Source organism: Microtus ochrogaster, chromosome 1 (genome assembly GCF_000317375.1).
Source record: "Microtus ochrogaster isolate Prairie Vole_2 chromosome 1, MicOch1.0, whole genome shotgun sequence".
NCBI classification, from domain to species: Eukaryota; Metazoa; Chordata; class Mammalia; order Rodentia; family Cricetidae; genus Microtus; species Microtus ochrogaster.
In genome coordinates this window covers 7,931,355-7,947,716 of record NC_022009.1, presented here as the reverse complement: position 1 = coordinate 7,947,716, position 16,362 = coordinate 7,931,355, and the positions used below count along the sequence as shown (strand labels likewise).

General features: G+C 41.7%; 1 protein-coding gene across 1 annotated transcript in view; it reads left to right on the top strand.

The window, feature by feature from the left end:
- Positions 1-16,362, top strand: part of L2hgdh (L-2-hydroxyglutarate dehydrogenase) — a 37,741-nt gene extending 21,379 nt beyond the window's left edge. The window contains exons 6-10 of the mRNA XM_005343149.3: positions 1,245-1,279; positions 3,174-3,341; positions 4,103-4,260; positions 5,635-5,766; positions 13,502-16,362. Coding sequence (XP_005343206.1) covers positions 1,245-1,279; positions 3,174-3,341; positions 4,103-4,260; positions 5,635-5,766; positions 13,502-13,697 — 689 coding nt within the window. The 3' untranslated portion in view covers positions 13,698-16,362. The remainder of the gene's footprint in view (positions 1-1,244; positions 1,280-3,173; positions 3,342-4,102; positions 4,261-5,634; positions 5,767-13,501) is intronic.

The window sequence follows — 16,362 nt, the reverse complement described above, 5'->3', positions numbered from 1 at the left end:
AAAAACCAAAAAAAAAAAAAAAAGAGAGAGAGATGTTTGTTTGTTTGTTTGTCTGGTTGGTGTTTGTGGGAGACTCTGAGGAGCCAGGCTAGAGTCGGCTCAGTTGGAGGTGAGTATGGATAAGTGGACAGAGCAGACCCGCAGTTCCTGGGTTTCTGTGTGCTGATAGAACTAGGCACTGAGTATACGTTTGGCTGGTACTAAAGTCTAACAGCCACGGCTGTTGTGGACAGGTGGCCTCCAGACGGTTCTCTGAAGGTTAGAGTCTGTACCTCTTAGCAGTGCTTACGGTGAATACAGACTTTAGTGCCGTTCAGACCTTGATTCAGACTGCTGGGGAATATGGCATAGCAATAGTAAGTGGTGGGCTATCTTTGGACACACCCAGATTTCCAACAGCAGACCAATATCAAAAGACTCAGCCCTTCCGAGTCTCACCTCCTGTTCCCCTTAGACTGCAGTTACAGCCTGCTTTATTTTGCTTTGAAATGAATAGTTAGCTTTTTTTAGTTAAATGAGAGGCTTGCAAGCATTCTGTTTGATGCAAGGAAATTTGTAGAGAGTCAGGTTCTTCCTTATCAGGGTTTAAAGGAGATCTGGATTTTATGAATCCCTTGCCCAGCGTCCTTCTACACTCTAAGATGATGAAAAAATTTATTAAATAAAATTGTTTATAAATGGGTAGCAGAATAAGTCAAATTCACAATATAGGTAGATTGTAGTCTTTTTCTGTATATATGCTTTATAGGTTGTTAATAGCTCATCAATACGTGGGAACAAACTTGATACTCGGTCAGCTCATTATAGGAACGTTTTGTGCTGTGAAAGCCCTGGCTGCTCTGAACAACCAGTGCAGGGAATCAGGTTGCCAACACGTGGACACAAGGCTGTCTTGTGTTTAATTTCTCAGCTTTAGTTCTGTGGTTAAAGCCAGTTCACTTGTGATGGCCCTGCTTACATGCAGAGCATGGCTGTGCTCGGTGAAGTGATGGGCCTGCGCTAGGCCAAGCTCGAGAATGTGTGTTAGTTAAATGAATGAAAAGAAACCATCCTAAATCATGCCAGAGTTTTGTTTTGTCAATTATGAATTATTTCAGTCTTCTTTCTTGGTAAAGAGCTTCAGAATTATAAATAAGGTACAACTAAAACAGTCATTTAAATTTGTAATGGGTATAGAATTTCAAATAGTGACAACTTTCTTTTGCTCAAACCAAAGTTTCCCTGATTCTTCTCATTCCTGCCAGGGATGAACTATCCAATCGCTGTCAAGAATACTAAGGTAAGTCTGGTGGCTACAGCTGAAAGATCTGGAGAGCTGGGCTATGACCAGAGCACTATATAAACTGCCCCTGAACACAATAAAGTTGGTATTCTTGGCATTCTTGTTTCAAGGATGACCCATGTCCCCATGTCTCTGTCTGTGTGTGTATGTTTTTAAATCTCCAGCCTAATTCTTGGCTCGTGTATGGACATGCAGTAGTGCAGGCAGACGGTATAACTCAGTTAATATTATTTACTTCTTTGGTCTCTGAAGGAGTGAAGACTAGATAGTTACAGTTATATTTTCCTTGTTTACCTGATGCAGAAAGCAAGTTGTGATAGAAAGTAAAATAGGTACAAGACTAGGGACTCACCAAAATAGGATAGATATGGAGTATTTTCTCTGAATTTGTCAAATGCAAATGGACTAGACATTGTTGATGGATTTATTTCCTGCATATATTGTCTATAGTCCTTGTAGTTACTGTATATAGGGGTTTTTTTTTTAGTTATAGTCTTTTTTAACTTTAGACAAAAGGGGAAATGAGTGATATTTTATTTTATTTTGGGGGGGGGGATTTGAACTTTACTTGACCCTTATTCAAAATGGAAGTTCTATCCAAAATGGCTTTAGTTTGGTTCCTTCTTACAATATTAAACCTAAATCTCCACTCAGTGGGCCCATATTGATAAAAAAAAATACTAAGGTAAGGACTCTGGAGCTGTTTTTCACTTTCATTTACTTGTAAAGTTGTATTGAGTGATTGCTATGTTTTTGTGTATTTGTTTCTGTGTGTGTACATGTTCAAGCATGTACAGATATGTGTGTGCATCTGTATGTATGTGTATACATGAGAGTGTCAGAACACAGCCTCAGTTTTTGTACCTTGGGAGCCAGCCACTGTATAGATTTTTTTTAAATGTTTTTATTAGCATATATTAATTATATATAACAGGCTTCATTACTGTGTTTTCTGCACATATATGAAATATTTGGATCATATTCCCTGCTCTGTTATGCAGCTTCTTCTTTCCAGTTAGCCTGCCCTCTTTTATGTCTTTTGGGCATTAAAAAATATTTTATTGTGTGTAAATGAGTGTTTTGCCTGCATGTGTGTCTGTGCACTGTGTATGTTCCCGATGCCCTCAGACCATAAGAGGGTATTGGTGTTACAGAAAATTGTGAGTCACCATGAGGAGGCTGGGAACTTAACCTAGGTCTTCTGTCAGAGGGACATGATAATGAGGATAAAGAAATAATTAGTGACATATAGACAAATGGTGTATTTCCTACGAGGTGTGAGAGGGTATCCCAAGGGTTGGTTGGTTTATAGTTTGGTTTGGTTTGCTTTTTGTGTTTTGAGACAGGGGTCTCTCTTTGTAGTACTGTCTATCCTGGAGCTTGTTATGTGGACAGATCCTCCTGCCTCTGCCTTCTGAGTGCCAGAATTGAAGGCATGTGCCGCCATGCCTGGCCCCAAGAGTCTTGACTTGCGGTTCTTTGATGATTCATGGTGTCAGGCACTGGCACTTTTCTCATTACCCACTGGTGATTTATATATGTTTGAAAAAGGTGTCTCTTCAGGTCCTTCCCCCAGTTCCAGGATATATATATATATGCGTGTGTGTACATATATATATATTGCCCTCGCCCACCCCCAAGTATCTTAATTAGCATAATCAACTATGAACTGGAATTCAGTGTGCTGTTTCCATACATGCTTATAGCTTGTTAATTAAACCCAACCTTTCTTTACCCTCCCCCTATATCTCAACTTCTGTTAATTCTCCATTCAGTTGAAGGGTTTTTTGTTTTGTTTTGTTTTTTAGATAAGCGCTCACATAGACAAGTACTATGCCACATTTTCTTTCTCATATATAGAAATTAACCATGCTCCTTTATTTTGTACCAGGGAGAGGAGGTTCACTGTCGCTATGTTGTGACATGTGCAGGACTTCACTCAGACCGTATTTCAGAGTTGAGTGGCTGCAGTCCTGATCCTCAGATTGTCCCATTCCGGGGCGATTACCTGCTCTTAAAGCCAGAAAAGGGCTACCTTGTCAACGGGAATATTTATCCGGTGGGTAATGATACTTCTGTCTTCTTACTTACCAAGCTGGCTGTGGGCATAAAGGAAAGGAAAATAAAGCTTTTACTTGCATTTAAAGAGAGGGTTTGGAAGACGGTGTATGTGGTCCTTTTACCTGTCTGTGGTGGTGGCATCCCTAAAGCTGTCTCTGCTCTCGTGGACATTGTCTCTGTGAGCTTGAGTACGCCATGGGAGTACTGCAAGCAAACCAGGAGATACCCAACCCATAGCTGTGCACTTTGTGTAGGAGTCCACTCTAGTTCCAGGGGTAAAAGTCAGGGGAATTTAAATAGAAAGCTCACTCTTGTGCCTGCATTTGCCCTGTTGATGAACAAGTCCCCAAAAGTATGTTAGGTTGAACTGGTTGGAATTGGTGCTTTGCCAAAAACTAAATTCATCTGCTTCTTCTCACTTCGCCGAGGCCTGTGCTGTGAATATGTAATTTTTTTTTCTGGCAGTCCTATTTTACCTGCGGGTCCCAGACTTCTCTCATAGGAGAAAGAGGCAATAATATGAAGTAGAACCGCTCAACCTTTTTTACCCAGAAAGATGAATAAGTAGAACAACATATATTAATGCAGTAGCATTTTAAACCAGCAAGCATATTAATCGAAAAGCCTGTCTGAATACAACTCACAGTGCATACAAATATCTAGAAGGAACTACTTTGTCTTACCAGTCAGATGTTTTGTATCTGCTTTGAAGTGAGATGTAAATGAAGCTAATAGTTGGCTGCTGTGTTGAATCTGCAGGTCCCGGATAGCCGCTTCCCTTTCCTTGGAGTTCACTTTACACCAAAGTTGGATGGCACTGTGTGGCTCGGGCCGAATGCAGTGCTCGCCTTTAAGCGGGAAGGTTACAGACCCTTTGACTTCAGTGCCAGAGATGTTATGGAAATAATTCTCAAGAGGTACCAGAGTTACCTTCAAGATGATTTAAGTGCTTAATTTTTTTAATGTGAGAAGTTTTTGATATTCTGATAGAATAAGCCCTCACATGTGATTGCTGCATTAATTTTTTTTATTAATCTAAATTAAGATCTTTATGTAATAAGCATACATTTGATTATTTTGTTTTGATGCTAAGGTCAAAACTAGAGCCTTGCGTATATACCAAACAGGTTTTTCTCCACTGGACTATACACCTAGCTCCAAGTATAATGTTTAACTATGTCACAAAGATTGTGATGAACCAGGGTGCTAATGTCTTAACCGAAAAGAAAGTAAGGCCAAAAGCCATTCATATATCTGGTAGTACATCTTAAATGTTGTTATGAGATCTGAAACTAGTAAGGACTTACTTTGAGAAAATCATTTTAAGCTTTTCACCATTGTTTTGTAAACTATTAGATAAATTACTGATGAGATAGGGGTGTGTGTGTGTGTGTGTGTGTCCATGTATATAAATCTAAGGGTGCCATTGTATAGACTTATGACATATGACACAGATTCTTTACTATTCTAAAATATAGCCTTATTAAGTATGCTGTTTGGTTTTTCCTGTGTGCATGCATCTGTGTGGGTATGCATGCACATGTATATGGAGGCCGTAGTTTGATGTCAGGTGTCTTCCTCAATCACTGTCTGCCTCATCTTTTTGAGACAGGGTCTCACACTCACCCGGAAGCTCACTTACTCAGTTAGGTTCGCTGGCCAGCAAGCCCCAGTGTTCTCCTCCCTCCTGTTCCCCGGGCTGCACTAAAGGCATGCACCGCCACGGCTGCTCTTCACATAGGTGTTGAGCACCCAGACTCAGGTCCTCGTGTTTGTATGGCAAACACGTTACCAAACTGAGTTTGGTCTCTTCAGCAATGTTTCCCTCAGGAGATTTTATGTGAAACCCCTGGAAAGCATTCCGGACTGTATATAGCTGTCGCCCTCAGCAGTGTCTGTAGCAGAAGGGTTAGGTTAACTGTTCAGGATGTGTGCAGAGTCTCACTGGAGGACCACTGCTAGACTGCAGTATCCCCACCTGACTACACTAGGAGAGGCGTCTCACTGCTTTAATGCCCTGTACTAAAATGCCTTGTTAGTGTGTTGAAAGTGTTAGAAAGCCTTAATGTTAGCAAACTTCATAGGCTACCAGTTTGAAACCATATTTTTTTAATAAATTTTGAGTATGAGTGATTTCCTTTCCATATCTTGGCCAAAAGTTTCTTTATTGCATAATTTTTCTGATATTTTATAGATTTATATGATGCCACCAAAAAATAACTGTAAAGATATTTTATAGTAATAAAGAATTCCTCTGTCTCATCGAGTTTCTTTTTTTTCTTCATTCTCAGTGGTTTCCTTAAAATGTTGCTTCAGAATTTTTCGTATGGAGCAAATGAAATGTATAAAGCCTGTTTTCTCGGTGAGACAGTGAAACACCTTCAGAAGTTCATCCCTGAGATCACCACCAGTGATGTGCTTCGGTAAGGAAACGGGGCGAGGATGGTAAACTTGGGAGGCGGGTCTGGCTGGCGCGCTGGCTCTTCAGACAGCACAGCCTCTGAACCTTTGCTCTCCTTCCCCAAGAGAGGTGAATCCCTTTTGTGTTACTGCATCACAGCCTAGAGCTGGATCTTTGTAATTATCTACAACTCTTGTTGTTGTTGTTCTTTTGAGACAAAAACCTTAGACACATACTTCTTGGTGTTCTTCTCTACTTAAAGATTGTTTTATTTTCATTGTGTGTGTGGGGGGGAGGGGGTATATGCACGAGCGCAGGTGCCAGAGACCAGAGGTCTTGGAGCTCATGGAGCTGGAGTTGCCCATAGTGGGTGCTGGGAATCAAACTTAGCCACGGAGTGACTTCTCTGGCCCCTCCACTCTGTTTTAGGTTCAGCTCTGCCTGAGGACAGAAGTGGGAAGTGGTGTGGTAACAATCCATCTAAGTCCTTGCTGCAGGCTGTCAGGAAAAGTTTGTTTTGTTAGGTTTTTTTTTTTTGGTTTTTTTTTCGAGACAGGGTTTCTCTGTGGTTTTGGAGCCCGTCCTGGAACTAGCTCTTGTAGACCAGACTGGTCTCGAACTCACAGAGATCCACCTGCCTCTGCCTCCCGAGTGCTGGGATTAAAGGCGTGCGCCACCACCGCCCGGCCTTTTTTTTTTGTTGTTGTTGTTAGTTTTTTTTTTTTCCATTTTCTTTTTCTTAGAACTAAAGAGTTTCTGGACTTGATGTGTAGATTATCCTGAATATCATCCAAGCCTGTGTGTTTTTCCTCTGTGGTGATATTTTTAGCATCATGCCAGTTGTTCAGTCTAACCAGCGGTGTGCTTTGAGGTGCTCATGCTGTACCCCTCCAGGACGCTCCAGAGCACCAAATGTCTACTCTGAGCAGCTGTTGAAAGTAGCCTGGTGTAATGTGTCAGCGAGCTCCAGTGTGTATCTGGAAAGAGTAACAATCTTGTCAGCTGTTCCCCTTGGGGGCAGGGAGACCTTGTTCGAAATCCATCTTTAATGTATCATTCTGAAACCGTTCTTGACTCTTTAGAAGAACTATTAAAAACCAGTTCACATTCTCTTTCTTATCTCTCCTTCTACACCTTCTGAAACAGATGGTATAGAGGCCTTATTTTTCTTGCACTCACTTACACACAGCGCCTTTTATGTTAAGTTTGCTGCTGCGATTCCTAATGTCTTAGATCTGAAAATGCACCGCTTAAATCTGTTTTCTATTACTGTCACTAATACTCTGTGGTCAGGGGGGCAGCTGGGGTTCTGTATCAAAATTGTGGCGGTGACTTCACTGGCCATGTTCAGTGACCATCCTTTTATAGAAGCTGGAGCAAAGCCATGCATGGGTGCACATGGGGCAGTCAGCTCAATCACAGGTGAGTTCCCCTGCAGACAGAGATGCTGAATGCATTAACCATCCTATGTGTTCCTCCTCTTGGTTCTGATTCCTCTAGCTATTAAACTCAGAAATTTACTAAGCACAAGGAAGATGTATTTGATATCATTTACACAAGTTGAAAAACAAGTGCAATGTTACATATTATTTATGGATCACCGTGAAAATAAAAAGGAATCTTAGAACTAATAAGTACCTGATTCAGGAGAGTGACTACTTCTAAGGAGGAAAGATCAGGATCTATGAACACCGCATGGACCTCTGCCATTTCTCTGCTGATTCACTTCTGTACATATGCCTGAAATGTTAATTAATAATAAGATCAGTGGTAATAATAATAATATTAATAATAATAATAATATTAATAATAAGATCAGTGGTAATCTTCACAGCTTGAAGCCTCAGTCTCACCTTGTCTTATTTGTCCTGCAACCGTAGATGTCCTATCAGTAGTGTGCTGTAAGCATATAAGCAGTGTCAGATGGTAAAACTGACAGAGCATACATTCATGAGGACCTGAGCTGGGTCCCCAGCACTGCAAAGGAACAAGCTAGTAGGAGCCACACTTAGTAGGTTGTGTTACTCTCAAATGGTGCCCTTAAATTGCAGTAGCTACTGAAAGACATTCATCTTGATTCTTAGTGCTTAGCAAGGCATTGTGGGCAATAATTTGCTATTAAGCATTAGGCTGGAATGTGAAGTTATTATTATGTTAGCTATAGCATAAGGTGTGCAAATGTATCATTAAGGGATCTGTCACCAAGGCTCTTCATTAGCTCTAAGCTCCTTAAGATGCTTTCTGATAAATGCGGCACATACATGTCAATGCTGCTGCAGTTTGCTGGCACCGTAAGAATGTGAAAAGATGACGTCGTATATGCAGTGATTCCCCTTTCCCAGTGTACCACTCTGTTAGATGTATTACTAAGGAATTCAAAAGGAAAGTTTTAGAATGAAAACTATATTATATCATCATAAATTGAAGTGCAAGACACTTCTATATAACCTCGGTGCTGTTGACATTTTGCACTAAATAATTCTTTACTGTGAGACCCGGCTAGCTCCTTGCAGGATATTTAGTAGCACCCCGCTCCTGGCATTTGTAACACTCCAAAAATGTCTTCATATGTTGCCAGTATCCTCTAGGGGGCAGAATTTCCTTGGTTGAGAACCACTACTCTAGAGAATTAGGTAACCCCCACACTACAAAATTCAAAGAGAAAATAAAAGAAACATCTTTGAAATATACATAGCCAATATTGAGGGAAAGCAGGGGTATTCATATTCCCAAAACAGAAGTTGAAAACCCATTTACGAGAGGAGCTGGTGCTGATGCTGCCCTAGAACAGGAGGGGCGATTTTAGTAAGCGAGAGGCTTGGGTTCCCTGTCTTCTTTGCCTTTCTTATTTAGTTCATTCTTTTACAATTTCATACATGCGTAGAATGCGTTCTGATGACTTTCTCCCTCGGCCTTCTTCTTCTCTTTCCCATTCCTATCAGCCCCTTTCCCCGGATTCATGGTGTCTGTTTTTTTTTGTGACTTTGTTTCGGAACACTTCATTGGAGCCTTGTGGGCACAGTAGTGGGCCCACAGCTGAGAGCAATGGCCTCTCTTCTCCCAGAACTACAGGAACCACTAGTCTAGCAAAGGAGTAGGGCCCAACTGTTAAGTCCTTGTGCAGAGCCGGTGCAGGCGACCGCAGTTGCAGTGAGTTGTGATGCCAATGGCTGTGTTGGGCTCAGGAGGTGGCATTTCTCCCTGTCTTACATCCTTCCCTTTGAGCTAGGTTTTCAGTTGATGTATGATTCACAGGAGCATATTAAGTGCTCAGTGAAATTTGAAAGCTTTATTGTGTCCATCGCACAAAACAAGGTAACAGAGCATTAGGGACTTATATTTTAATCCCCCCCCCCCAGGTAGTAGAAAGGGACTTTTGATAAATGTAAATAGAAAGTTAGAACCTAATGCATTCTTTTTATTTTATCTATTTATTCCTTTATTTATTTATTTTGAGACAGGCCCTGTCTGCCCTAGAACCCTAAGTAGACCTTTGAATTCACAGAGATTCACTTGCTTCTACCTCCCAAGTGCTGGGATTAAAAGCGTACACCACCATGCCTGGCAAAACTGAGGGTCTCTTAGTAAAAATGGAATCTAGAAAAAGATCTCCCTTGGTACCAAAATGTATTAAGGAATTTTGTCTGTCTGGCCTAGGGAATTAGGATGTGAGAATGAGAATTTAAAGTATAAGGACATAAACAGAGAAGCAAATTCACGAGAGTGGACCCAGACATGTTTGCTCCTGCTTGAATCTCAGTCTGTAGCCCCACCCCCACTCTCTTCCCGGTCCCTCTGTCTGTAAATCAGAAGAGTAGAAATCTGAAGCCAGTCTGGTTGATACAGACTGAATATTGGCAATACTAAGCACATACTATTTTATTAACAAGTATAGTTTTATACACATTAATATCAAATGGTATGCCATGAGGGGTGTGCCTTAAATTCGTTGGGAAAAAGGAATGTTGCTTCGGGGTACAGATAAAACAAGAATGGTTATGTTTGTATAATTGTTGAATCATTTATCGTACAAAATGTTAATGGTAATTCATACAAAGAACTCTTTTTTTTTTGTTTTTATGCATTTTTTAAAGTTCCCCTCAGAACACCTGGCAGAAACACATGCAAGACCTGCACAGGAGAGCTCACCTAGCCACACTCGGGCCCACAGGATCCCCCAGCTAAGGTCCTGCTGAGACTCATAACCAGGCGAGAGTCATTGGAGCAGATCTCAAATGTTCCAGCATAGAGGGCTGCCCTATGAGTTTAGCTGTAGGGTGCTTTCTGTCCACACCAAGCACAGGGGTCCATCCCTTGCGCCTGCTGGGGTGAGGAAAGTTGAGCCCAGATAAAAACCATAGTTTCATAATCCAATTTTGTCCAAAATTAGTAAGGAAAATAGCTGCCCCTTCATGTCTGGAAATTGGATTGGAATTGTTTACCTTCTTCATAGCAGCACACCCAGGTTACATGTGTTCACGCGATATTACAGATTTAGATTGGCAGTAGATCCCATGATGAGTTATCCTGTGTAGGACTAGCCCAAGATGTCAATTACAGCTTTTCATAACGTTTCCCCAGCCACAGTCTGTCTGCCACGTGACAGTAATGCAGTCAGGAGATCTCGGATCCAAAAACGAAAGTATAGATTCAGCTGATACTGTTTCTGGACATATTGTAGTATCTAGCAGGTACCTTGCCATTATACTTAGCTATGAATAGCATGCACTATATTAAATATAATTGAATTCATAGTTATTAGTTTGCTAAATCATTCTTTTAGTTCTTAAAAACATCATTAAAAGCCAGGTGGTGGTGGTGGTGCACGCCTTTAATTCCAGCACTCTGGAAGCAGAGGCAGGTGGATGGATCTCTGTGAGTCCGAGGCCAGCCTGATCTACAGAGCTAGTTCCCAGAGGACAGGCTCCAAAGCTACAAAGAAACCCTGTCTCAAAAAGCAAACAATCAAACAAAATTGTTAAAAGAACTAGAGGTTTAAAAATAAGTGTGTAGCCTTATTGAATGGATGCCTGCAATCTGCAACACACAGACCTAGCCTTGGAGGTGAGGTAGGTGTTAGACCAGACACCGTCTGCCCTCAAGGCACTTTGGCTTATCTTGCCTAAGGTTTCAAGTTGTATTACTTCCCTGAAGCTGAAGTCTTCTGAAAGGAAAGTCTCAGAGCCCTGAAGGCGAGAGCCATAGGGTTTCCTAAGGTGCTGAAGAGTTTGGTGGCTTAGGCATTTCATGCTAGTTTAAGGAGGAGAGTAACTTTACACGGAGCTGCGAACACCAGTGACTGACTGGCTCCTGAAGACACAGGACAGGATGAGGAGAACCCAAGGCCACTTTAACCAGCAATGGAATCCTTTGCTAAGAAACTCAAGGAGTGCTGCTGTCGAGGGAGATAGGGACCCACACTGACATGCATCTGTGTGCTCAGTGGGTACCATTCTTTTCGGGCTCCAAGTGTTGTAGCAGATGCTCCCCTGGAAATTCTCCCAACCCCAAGTCTTGATTCTCTAAAGCCAATCATTTACCTTTATCACAGTTTCTCACTCTTGTGAGCAGTATAACTGAGTCTTCGGGGAGGTTCTTGATGTCTTCATGTTCTTTGAGGTGACGTACGTACGTACGTGAGCAGCCTCTCAGCGTGGTTGGAAGGATAGATGAGATGATCCCCATCATGTGATAAGCACTTGGTAGATGGTGGCTAACATTGGCTTTGTCCTTGTCCAGCAGGCTGAGTTCTAGAGGACAGTGTTATCCTTGTTGCTCTTGTGGCCTTAGGTTCTTTTCTGAGCTGAGAATCAATAAAAACTGCTCATGATTGCCTGGCTTCTTGTGTCTTGATTTTTTTTTTTCTCACTTTGCTTTGAAAGTGAATGCTGTCAGAGGAGATGATTTGGATTCTAAATGTATTTAATTCAAACTTCATCTGTAAATTTTGACTGTTTTATAAAACAGCAGAAATCCAAGTCTAAAAAACCTCCTCTGTTACAAAACAGAATCTTGGCTGGGGATAAAGTGGGCGTGGTACATGCCTGTATTCCTAGCGCTCAGGTGGTAGAGACTAGGATCAGCAAGTTCAAGGTCGAGAGTGCTCCTGCTCTCTGACTTGAGTGGGTGCTGGAAGATGCTGGGCAATGAGAATTTCAGAGAATACCTGTATGGGCTCCGAGTGAACGTGGCGCTCTAGGAAACTGCTAGTTTACCAAAGCCAGACAAAGAGATCATGCAGGAAGGCAACCATACACACAGGGTTTCAGAACTACATCGCTGACTTCCAGGTTGGGAAGGAGTTTGAGGAGGATCTGCAGGCACAGATGACTCCAGGTGCATGACCGTCTAGTGAGCTGGGATGGGAACAAGCTTCAGTGTGTCCAGAAAGCTGAGGAGGGGCGTGGCTGACCCCAGTGGATGGAGGAGATGAGGGCACAGGGGTGTGGGCAAGGATGTACACTGAGCAAACCAAGCAGGTAAAAGCCGGTTTTGAGGAAGAAGTGTGCCCTGGGGCCTGTGGTCAGGATCCCTCTTCTGCCAGCTTGGGGTGGGAACAATTAGCTGTCCCAGGCCTCTACCAGCGGGGTCAGTCTCTTCACCTCATCTTAAATGAAGCTACCCCAATACAAGTGAAATGTCTAAAAGTGAGTTTAAAAAGGTTCAAGGTCAGCCGGGCGATGGTGGTGCACGCCTTTAATCCCAGCACTCGGGAGGCAGAGGCAGGCGGATCTCTGTGAGTTCAAGAGCTAGTTCCAGGACAGGCTCCAAAACCACAAAGAAAACCCGTCTCGGGGAAAAAAAAAAAAAAAAAAAAAGGTTTAAGGTTTAAGGTCATCCTTGGCCACACACTGAATTCAGGAAGAGCAGCCGGCCTATGGCTAGGGCTACATAATAAGACCTGTCTCAAACAAAGCAAGACAGACAAAAAGCAGAACTCACTATAATATTAACATGTTGCTGAATTAATTCTTTTTTGTACTTGCCATTTCTTTTTAATTAATTGAAGGTTTTCTGAGTATTGAAGGTTAAACTATTAAGAAATGTTTAAAAATCCAGATTGGACTCTTATTTTTTTATAAGTTTTAATAATATTTTATCAAGACAAAATACAAAGGAATAGTAGACTAGATGGAGTATGCAGCTGGAAGGAACCAGCTCCTGCTCCTGCTGCTTTATGAAAGGTCTGTGCTGCTGATACAGTTCTATGATTGCCACTGATTGATTTCGAGAATAAATCTACATTTATTTATTTATTTATTTATGTATGTATGTATGTATGTATGTATGTATGTATTTTAGTTTTTCCGAGACAGTGTTTCTCTGTGGCTTTGGAGCCTGTCCTGGCACTAGCTCTTGTAGACCAGGCTGGCCTCGAACTCACAGAGATCCTCCTGCCTCTGCCTCCCGAGTGCTGGGATTAAAGGCGTGCGTAAAAATCTATTCTGATTGAATGTGAATTTACCTGCTGCTTTAGGAAAGAGCAGATATTTTTAAGTAATACAATTATTTGGATATTTATTTGAAAGTCTTTCTAAAAAATATTTGTTTACTTGTATCTTATGTGTTCTGGTGTTTTGCCTGCATGTGTGTCTGTGTGAGGGGTTTGGATTCCCTGACAGGAGTTGCAGACGGTTGTGAGCAGCCAGCCATTCGTGTGAATAAAGATTTTATCGTCTTAAGGATATTCTGGAAACCTGTAGACCGCCCTGTCTCTTTGGCTCAGATGATTAACACCTGGTTTTTTGCTTCTGCAGAGGCCCGGCTGGAGTTCGGGCCCAGGCCTTGGACAGAAATGGAAATCTGGTAGACGACTTTGTGTTTGATGGAGGAGCTGGGGAGATTGGAGATCGTGTTCTTCACGTGAGAAACGCGCCTTCTCCCGCCGCCACCTCTTCCCTGGCCATCTCTAGGATGATTGCCGAGGAAGTGCAGCAAAGATTTAAGTTATGAACGGCGGAAGGAGCTGTGTTTGCGTCCTAATCCCTACACGAGCAGCAAGGAGCTGCCAGTTGAGTTTTTGAGTTAAATTAAGAAGATTATTTTAAAACTACACTTTTTAGGCTAAAATAGCCATCAACTTATTAACAGGATATAGCAGATCTAATTTTTAAAAATTCAGGTAGAACAAAGAAGCAAAGAGCGTCTGTACCTGTTCTGAAGCCTCGAGTTTGTTAGGGATTTACCCAACCCTACGTGATTTAGGAAGGACTTGGGAAGGGGGCACAAAACATGGACTATTCCATAATCAGTGTTTGGCTTTATAATTAATTTTTTTCCTGGAAAAAATATGTCGAAGTGTATTGTAGGGCGTGACATTCTTTTAATCTGAAGAGTCTGGAAACCTTATATTATTTAGTGAGTTTTTTAAATCTGGAAACTGAAAATGCTTGATTTTAAAATTATTTTAAAAGGAATACATGAAATTTTGTGTTTCTAAGTAGCATAAACAAACCCAGCCCACAGTCTCTTTGTAAGTCTCTAATGTCTGGTGTGTCATCACTTGGTCTGCACAGCAGTGTGCCTGTGTGCTTGTGGCCTATGCTACAGTTCCCTGTGGCCGAGAAGCGCAAGTCCCTGAAAGGACCATGTTTTATAAGAGCATTTTAACTCCTGACACTGAGTGTAGCACTGTGTAATTTTAACCAGTTATTTATTCCACGCTTCTGTCCTTTGGTCACACTGAGCGTCCCAGGATGTTGGCCAGGATTACTGATGGTTCATACCTATGTGGGTTTTCAGAATTCCTATAAACTTTGCGAGGACATTTCTCCATTTTTGGCTAATATCTAATTTGGAGGCATTCACTTTTGTAAGCCGCAAAAGTGCCTTATATTCTTCATATGTACTTCATAAACATGTAAGTTGGCGCCAAGTGCTGTACCGAATACTCGTGTGTGTGTGTGTGTGTGTGTGTGTGTAGTGCCATACTGTACTGTATTGTGCGTGTGCATGTGTGTCTTACAGTTCAGAACATTGGAAAGTAGAAATGTAAGTGAAAAACTGGCAACTTGGCCGTGGAATCAGAGCCGGCCCTTAGGTGAGAGGCGTCATCCCATCTCTCACATGTCTCTCAGGGTTCATCTTCATCTTCCTCACCAACGCTGTGACGGGGGCCTGGGAAGGCTGCGTGTGTTGATAGGAAAGCCTTTCCTTTTTTATTTCCTCCCCACTCTGGCCCTTGGTGGTTACATTCATTAAGCTATCTCATCCATTAATCTGAAAGGATACTTACTATGATCTTCAGTTCAAGAGGCAGCACATCCCAGGTAAGTAGATGAGGCAGTTATGCAAGACATGGGATGGGCATATTGAAACATTTAGAAATCATTTATGGAGGCAAAAAACCCTAATGGTTCTCCATAACAATAGGTTTCCTACAAGAAATGCCCCGCATGGAGTGCTTCTCTGTTCTAAGACTTCCAAGGGATATAACATTACGTGAAGATTATTTTCCTTTTAGGTATGGTGAGAGAAGTGTGCCATGGTTCTCTTCTCCATCAGCTGTGAGAGCTTGTGCACACACGCTAAGCTGTGCACGACTAAAGTTACAAAAATAACTGTCACGATTGAAGCATCCTTATTCCATCTGGGTATGCATTTATGCTCCAAAATAACAGAGACAATTTTGGTGAAATATGTCAGTTATTCTGTTTGTAAAATATTTGATATTTATGTCAATAGGTTTTTCTTTTGTTAAATACTGATATATAAGAATTTTGTGTCTTTCTAAGAAAAGAAAATGTATATTAGTATTAAAATATTTTAATGATCTTTGCTGTTATGATCATGTTTTATATTAAAACATTTACTGAGGAGCTGGCGTGATGGCTTAGTGGTTGAAAGCACTGACTGCTCTTCCAGAGGACCCTGGTTCAATACCCAGCACCCACATGGTGGTTCACAACTGTCTGTAACTCATGCATGTGGGTCCACAGACATATACAGGCAATACACCAATGCACATAATAAACAAACAAACAAATAAATAAAATTTAAAAGCTACTTTAAGAAGTTAGTTGCCAAGCAGTGGTGGCCTTTAATCCCAGCACTAGGGAGGCAAAGGCAAACGGATCTCTTTGAATTTGAGGTTAGCCTGGTCTACAGAGCAAGTTCCAGACAGCCAAGGCTACACAGAAATACTGTCTCCTCAAAAAAAAAAAAAAAGAAAAAAGTTTACTGAACTGAACTGGATATGGTTGTTACATAACACTTTCTTCCAAGATTGTAACATTCCATCCTACAGGGAAATTGCTTATACAATTGCTTATGCAACAAGGTAAACAAACAACTCAAAATGGCTTAAGGAAGTCCCTGAAACTGACCAGATTTGCTCAGCCCCACCCTGCCACCCTAAACAATAAAAGCAGTCCTTCTCCGATGGAAGAAAGCTGAGCAGCACCAAAGACTCTCAGGTGAGCTCAGCTGCCTGGAAGAGTTACTGTTAAGACCAACTGAGTTACTTGAAAGAGACTTCAATCTGTCAAGCTGTGTTCAGGCTGTGGAGTGCGTTCCAGGTTCCCAATGCTGCCACCCCTGCTGGGGTAAACCTCAGTGATGTAGCTGTCTTTGAGTCACTTCTGTGCTTGTAAGCAACTCCTCACTCATATTTCTGTAA